At 49.6% G+C, this 6,832-nt stretch overlaps 1 protein-coding gene across 1 annotated transcript in view; it reads left to right on the top strand.

Annotated features, from left to right (window-relative positions):
• Positions 1-232: 232 nt before the first annotated feature.
• ATP11C (ATPase phospholipid transporting 11C) overlaps positions 233-6,832 on the top strand; it is a 184,540-nt gene continuing 177,940 nt past the window's right edge. The window contains exon 1 of the mRNA XM_041740622.1: positions 233-1,219. Coding sequence (XP_041596556.1) covers positions 1,193-1,219 — 27 coding nt within the window. The 5' untranslated portion in view covers positions 233-1,192. The remainder of the gene's footprint in view (positions 1,220-6,832) is intronic.

Here is a 6,832-nt window from a genome sequence, read left to right as displayed (position 1 = left end):
CGGCCGCTTCCTCCCTCAACCCTCCGGGCAAACCCGGTCCGGGCGAGTGGGGGAGCTCCCAGCCCGCAGTACGAGGCGGAACGGGGGCACGGTCGGACTACAACTCCCAGGATGCTCCGGGAGATGCGCGGAGGAGGGAGCCAGGGGGAGGGGCTTGGGGAGGGGGGGTGGCAGGGAAATCCCGCCCCGCTGCGCAGCAGCAGCGACACAAAGCCCGACTTTACAACCTCATAGAGAAAGTGGAAGTAAGACGGCTTAGGTGGGGAGGCAGGACGGGAGAAAGAAGTGGAGGAGGGAAAGCCGCGTAGGTGGGAGCGGAGCCAGGGTCGTGGGGACACCCGCACCTTTGCAGATGAGGAGGGGGCGGCTTTCATAACTAGTCCCCCCGCTCCGCCCTGCCCGCGCTGGGGTCCCCACGGTGCCTGCCCGTCCCCACTCCTCCCTCCGAGCCTGGCTCCTCCCCGCCGCGTAGCGGGGAGCCCGGCTGCCTCGCGTGCTCGGGGCGGGCCGGCGGACTGCACAGTGGTTCCCCAGCCCGGTTCCGGGACGAGAGCGCGGGGCGGAGCGGCCGCCGCGCACCGAGAAGGGGCTGCGAGCCCAGCGCTGCCGCGGTGGAGTTAGGGCCGGGCCGGGGGAGTAGCGCGGGGCTGAGGCGAGGCGCGGGGTGCCCCGGGAGGGTCCCCCGTGCCGGGAGTGGGGCGGAAGCACGCGGGCTGGCCGCCGAGGCCGGCGGGGAGGGAGGGCGGTGGCGCTGCGCCGGGAAAGAGCGCAGACGGCGGGGTGCCGAGCCCGGCGCAGGCGGAGAGCTTGGGGCGCCCCCCTCCCCGCGGGAGGAGCCTAGCGCTCCTCCGCCATCCCTCCCCCGCGCGCCAGGCTCGCCTTCTCGGCGGGCTGCTGCGGGAGCGGCGGGGCGGCGGGCCGGGGGCCCGAGCAGGGGGAGCGGCGGGGCGGCCGCCCCCGGGACGGGCGGGCCGGGGGCGGGCTGCGAGTGAGGCGGGGCGGGCGCCGGGCGCGAGGGCGCGGGCGGCTGGGGGGCGGGGGAGCGCGCAGAGCCAGGAGGGCAGGCGGTGGCGGGGCCGCCCGCCTCGCCGCCCGCCCCACGCCGCCGGCCCGCGCCGCAGTGTGAGTCGTGGACGGCGCCCTCCGGACCGCTCAGTAGAGCCCAGCTCGGCGCCCGGCAGCCTTCGTCGCGATGTTCCGCCGGAGCTTTAATCGTTTTGTAAGTACACTCGCTGCGGCTCCACGCGTGCGGTCGGCTTGCTCGCCGGCCCTTCGCCGGCTCCCTCGGAGCAATTTTGTGAAAGGATCATTGTAGCCCTGGGAGCCACCACAGCACCCCCCCCCCCTTTTAGGGTTTAACTGAACCACGTTGCCCGGGCGGCCGGGGCGGGGAGGCAGGTAGGGCTCCCGGCGTCCCCCTCCCCCCGGACGATTTCGCCCGAGCTTCCCGGGGCGTTGCAAACTCCGTCTCCGACGGGGGGCCGCCCTCGGCCCCGATGGTGGTGGGGTTCCCGGAGGCACCGGTCCGGGGGCCCCTCGGGTTGCCAATTAGTCGAAGATGGCGTTTTATTATCAGGGAGGCTGCTTTCTTTTGTTTCCTCTGCCACGAGCACATGGAGGTAAACCTAGACCTGTCACTGTGTCCCAAAAAAAGACCTGGGGAGTGAGGGAGCTGCAGGCGAGGGCAGGGCTCAGCCCTGCCCGGGATCGGCCGGGCGGGGGTCGGCTGACCAGAGGCCCAGCAAACTTTGGAGCCCCCGCCTAAGCAGCTCACCTTTGGGGTCTAATGAAAGCGAGGGCGATCGTCAGGGTGGGGTGGGTGGATGTGCCGACGCGAGGAGGCTGCACCGCCGCTTCTGAAACCTCACCGGCCACTGAACCCCCGGACCTTGAGCCCGTGAGAAAAGGCAGGCTCTGGCTGCACTCCTCCGTCCACGATCACTCCTTCCAGATCCCCCGAAAAGCGGAGCTGCATTTCCGTGGGAGTCTGGCGTTAGGGAAAAAGCGATTTTTCTGGCTACTGACTTTTTTGAGTAACCTGTTTACTCCTAGAGAGTACATTAAGAATGGAGCAAGGCAGGGACCATTTACTTGTGTGCTGCTATTTGTAGCAACTTCCTTAATTGCAAGATGAGGTGGCGGGAATAGGATTTTATTTCTGCCAATGATGTGAAAGAAAGGGCTCATCTGTAAATTTTGATTTTTTTTTTCAGTCGTTCAGAAAAATGGTTCAGTGCCGTGCGCTCCATTGAAATACATGTCTGAGAACTTGTCGATTTGGCCCTTTCCGTGTGATTATTCCCAATCGAAACATTGCTAACATTTTTCAGGCGTCGGGTGAATTTGCTCTCGTTTTTTTCTGCCTTTGAAACTTTCACAAATGAACCCCGACTAAAAGAAATAATTGCACATCCCTTTTGAAGATATCATCACAGTAGTGCTATATTCACGTTTTTCTAAATGTTTACCTCGCCCAGAAACCTGTTTTAATGAAATTGGAGCAGATTACCTGTGGCACAGAGCGAAAGAGGTTGTACATAGGAAGAATCTTGAAATCTATAGGAATTGGCTTGTACTGGATGCCTTGCTAGAGCAAGTGACTAAAATTGGTTTCTCACATTTAGCCTGAGTAGGTACAAAAGCATTGTACTTCATAGTTCTATTTCACATAGATTCTTGTGATCTTGGAGTGTTGTTTGGGGCTGACAAAAAAAAAAAAAAAAGGAAAAAGTGACAAAGAGCTAATCGTAATATTTGGAGAAGAATCTTTTCACTTGGCACTTAAGTAGTCGAAAGCAACTGGACTCTGGAAAATAATTCATTGTTTTAAAATTGAGATGCTGACATCCCCACTTTTTTTTTCGAGGATTTGAACATTTGAAACCGTACCACCCAAGAATTGGCCAAAAAAGCCCCCTTTGCTTTTCTTTTGCTAAGAGTGATCTGCATTGTATCAGAGTCTGGTAATTAAGCAGTGCTGGCCCAGGAAGCTAGGGCATGCAGTAGAATTTGCAGCAGTTGTTGAGGTGCCAGCCTGCAGGTTTGAGGCTAGTACTTTGCATCCTCCACCAAGATCTCTGCAGAGAATCACTTATGCTCACACTGAAATGAGCTTTGACCTCATTGTTCGTCTGAAATACCCGACTGCTTGCATTTTCCTGCGCAACCATGACTATGGTAAGTCTTGGGAATTTGTACCAGTGCAGTAAGCTGGAAGGTTCTCAGGAGTTGTATCTGAGCTGTAGGCATAGGGCAAGGGATTAATCTGCAAACCCCTGGACTGAATGTGAAATATTGAATACTCATTGCTAAAGAATGACTTCCAAATTGGGGAGGGAGGCAAATTTTCTCCCTCCTAGATCAGTAAGTCTGCTGTCCTCATCTTTTGCCTGGTGGAGATTATTTGAAGAGCGCTCCCATTTAAATCACTAGAAGGCTACAATTTAAGATCTAGGTTGGACTTTGAGACTTACACGGCAATGTAGATACAGTTCAAGTTGTGTGCTGCCTTATGATGGCTTTCATATTTCAGAAGTGGGTCTGTGAATTCCTTTCAAATTGTCTTTTTTTGTGTGCCTATATATGTCTAAAGTTGACTTTGAATATGATATGAATTACAGTAGTGTTGATTTTAGCTGTTGATCACTGAAAACTAGGTACATGTTGGGATAGGGCTTTACATTTTAATCCTGACATGGGAAGTAAATTTCTCTTGGGAGTAGCATCATCTTCTATGGCTCAGTAGGGTTTACTGAATCGTCTTAAAAAATGCCATTTATTTCCCTAGGTTCTCCAATTCCAAGCTAAAAGAAATAGTGTTTCACTGTATTTCTTAAAGATGTGGCCTTGACTTGACTTCTTTTTTTTTTCTAATGAATTAAGACTTTTCCTTTTGACAGTTTTGAGGTAGAAAGAAATTGGTGGATTTTGGTGTAGGATTTTAGGATTTGGGCATGTAGGGGGTGTCTTTAAAGACTTAAGAGTTGGGTGACTGAGTATAATAAAAGCACCAGCTGTTCCCAATCAACATCTCCATTTTCCATAAATATAATAAATAAAAAAGAGTAGCTTTGTCTATACAATTTATTTCCTTTAAAGGCATGTTTACTTGGAAGTCTGGACCAGTTGAGATTTAGGGGTCAGGGATTTTTATGTTAACCTTTCACTCTTCATAAAGTTCCTGATGATTACAGTAGGATTTTCACATGGGTTTAAAGGTGTAATGAGAGTCTAAACGACAAGAATTCCTCCTCCAAAGGTTTTATTTATGTATTTATTTTTTAAAGATTTTATTTACCTATTTATGAGAGACCCCGAAAGACAGAGGCAGAGACACAGGCAGAGGGAGAAGCAGGCTCCCTGCAGGGACTCCATCCCAGGACCTTGGGATAACGACCTGAGCCACCAAGGCGTCCCCAAAGGTTTTATTTTTAATCTCCACACCCAACGTGGAGTTCAAAATCACAACTCCAAGATCAAGCAACACATGCTCCACCAACTGAGCCAGACAGGTGCCCTCCCCACCTCCGACCTTTTTGACATTACTTCATGCTAAAGATACAAAATAAGATATTCTTTGATAAAGTAGATGCGGGGGAGTTGGCCAAGTAGATGCCGTCAGTGTCATTTGTCAGAGAGATATTAAACAGGCATGAATTTCTGGGTCATTGATAAATGAAAGCTTAAATTGTGAGTATGTGAATTCCTGGAAGAAATTTGTCTCTGATTCTAGAAGCTCTCAAACTGCTTTGGTTCCACGAAGCATGCAGCATATAGTACTATCGCACAGAAAATGTCGAATCAAAGAGGCCCAGGACTGGAAGCCAATTAGACTGCATAAGGTAGAATGAAAATTCAAAATAAGACCCAAAATATTAAAAATAATTAATTAAATCGGTGGCTAATTTATTACTTTGAGTCCAAGGCAAGTCTAGTGAAGCAGTATCGGAGGTAATTAATAAAATAATTCAAGTCATTGCTGGTTTTTTTTTTTTTCGAAGCAAGAAGAGTCTCCATTTCCTCCTTTAATTATCAGGGTAATTAAACTTTTGTTGCCCCGTTTCACTTTACTAAAAACCTTGGCCTGACGTTGCTGAGCTTGGAAAATATTGATGAGTTCATTTTATTATTTTTAGAAATTTTTTCAAATGTGTGTATTTTTGCATTCACACAAGCCTTACAAGTAGTCTGTGCATCTTGGCTCCTACCAGGTAGTTCATACATGGCTGGGCTATTTTTTTTTAATTCCAGTGTAGTTAACAGACGGTGTTAATATTAGTTTCAGGTGTACCATATATATTACTTAGTGCTCAAGATTAGTATACTCTTCATCCCCCCCTTCATCTATTTCACCCATCCTTTCACCCACCCATGCATGGCTAGGTTTAACAGTTGAATTTGACCTTACTAAAAGCAACCTTTTTTTTTTTTTTTTTAAGATTTTATTTATTCATGAGAGACACAGGGAGAGGCATAGGCAGAGGGTGAAGCCAGATCCCAGGACCCTGGGATTAGGACCTGAGCCAAAGGCAGAAGCTCAACCATTGAGCCACCCAGGTTCCCCTAAAAGGAACCTTTTTTTTTTTTTTTTTAAATCTTTCTGTAATTTCCTTTTAACTTGTGTGGCACCCTAGATATGTTTTTTTTTAAAAGATTGATTTAGGGATCCCTGGTGGCTGGCTCAGCGGTTGAGCACCTGCCTTCAGCCCAGGGCCTGATCCTGCAGACCCGGGGTCGAGTCCCACGTCGGGCTCCCTGCATGGAGCCTGCTTCTCCCTCTGCCTGTGTCTCTGCCTCTCTCTCTGTGTCTCTTGTAATAAATAAATAAATCTTTTTTTTTTTTTAAGATTTTATTTAGGAGAGACACACAGAGAGGCAGAGACACAGGCAGAGGGAGAAGCAGGCTTCTTTGCAGGAGCCCGATGCAGGACTGGATTCCAGATCCCCTGGATCACGACCTGAGCCGAAGGCAGCTGCCCAACCGCTGAGCCACCCAGGCGTCCAAGTTTTTTTTAAGAATTAAGCCCTCACGCCCTAGGGCATTCATTGTGTATAATAATTTGTCCCCTATACTTGCATCCGCAGATGAGGAATTCCATTTGAGAAAGGCTGCCCTAGTCTGAAAGCTGCTGGGGGCAGAAACACTTAGCATTGTGCCAAGTGCATAGTAGGAGTTTGATAAATAGTTTTTGAATGAACAACTTTATGTGTTTCACATAAATAATAACTATCACTTATAGGCTATGATATTTATAGCAAATTCCTTATGAAGAATGATTAAAGAATGAGTTCTAGTTAATTGGGTGTGATATTGTGATTTATCAGAAGATATATGTATCTATACATTTGGTTTCTTTCCCAGAGCTCCTAAAATCCTTGGAATTTCCTGTGGTGAAGGCAATAAAGGTGTCCTTTGTTATGTTAATGAGGTGACTTTTGGAAAGCGCCTCTGGTTGGGGGCTGGTTGCCAGGGGATCCAGCCTTGTGATTAGAGGGTTAGAACTCTCAGCCCCACCCCCTGACCTCTAGGGAGGGGAGAGGGCTTGAAGATTGAGTTTTATCGCCAGTGGTCAATGAGTTAATCAGTCATGCCTCAGTAACGAAAGCTCCATAAAAACCCAAAAGGACAGGATTTGGAGACCTTCCAGGTTGGGGAGCATGTGGAAATTTGGGGATGGTGGTGCACCTGCAGAGGACATGAAAGCCCTGCACCCTTTCCCCAGACCTAGCCCTATGCTTCTCTTCCATCTGGCTCTTCCTGTGTTATACACTTTTATAATACACTAGGAATCTACTAAAATGTTTCTCTGAGTCCTGTGAGTGGCTCTAGCAA

Source organism: Vulpes lagopus, chromosome X (genome assembly GCF_018345385.1).
Source record: "Vulpes lagopus strain Blue_001 chromosome X, ASM1834538v1, whole genome shotgun sequence".
In the NCBI taxonomy this organism is placed as follows: Eukaryota; Metazoa; Chordata; class Mammalia; order Carnivora; family Canidae; genus Vulpes; species Vulpes lagopus.
The sequence above is the reverse complement of the archived record's forward strand: the minus strand, read 5'-3'. Positions and strand labels throughout refer to the sequence as shown.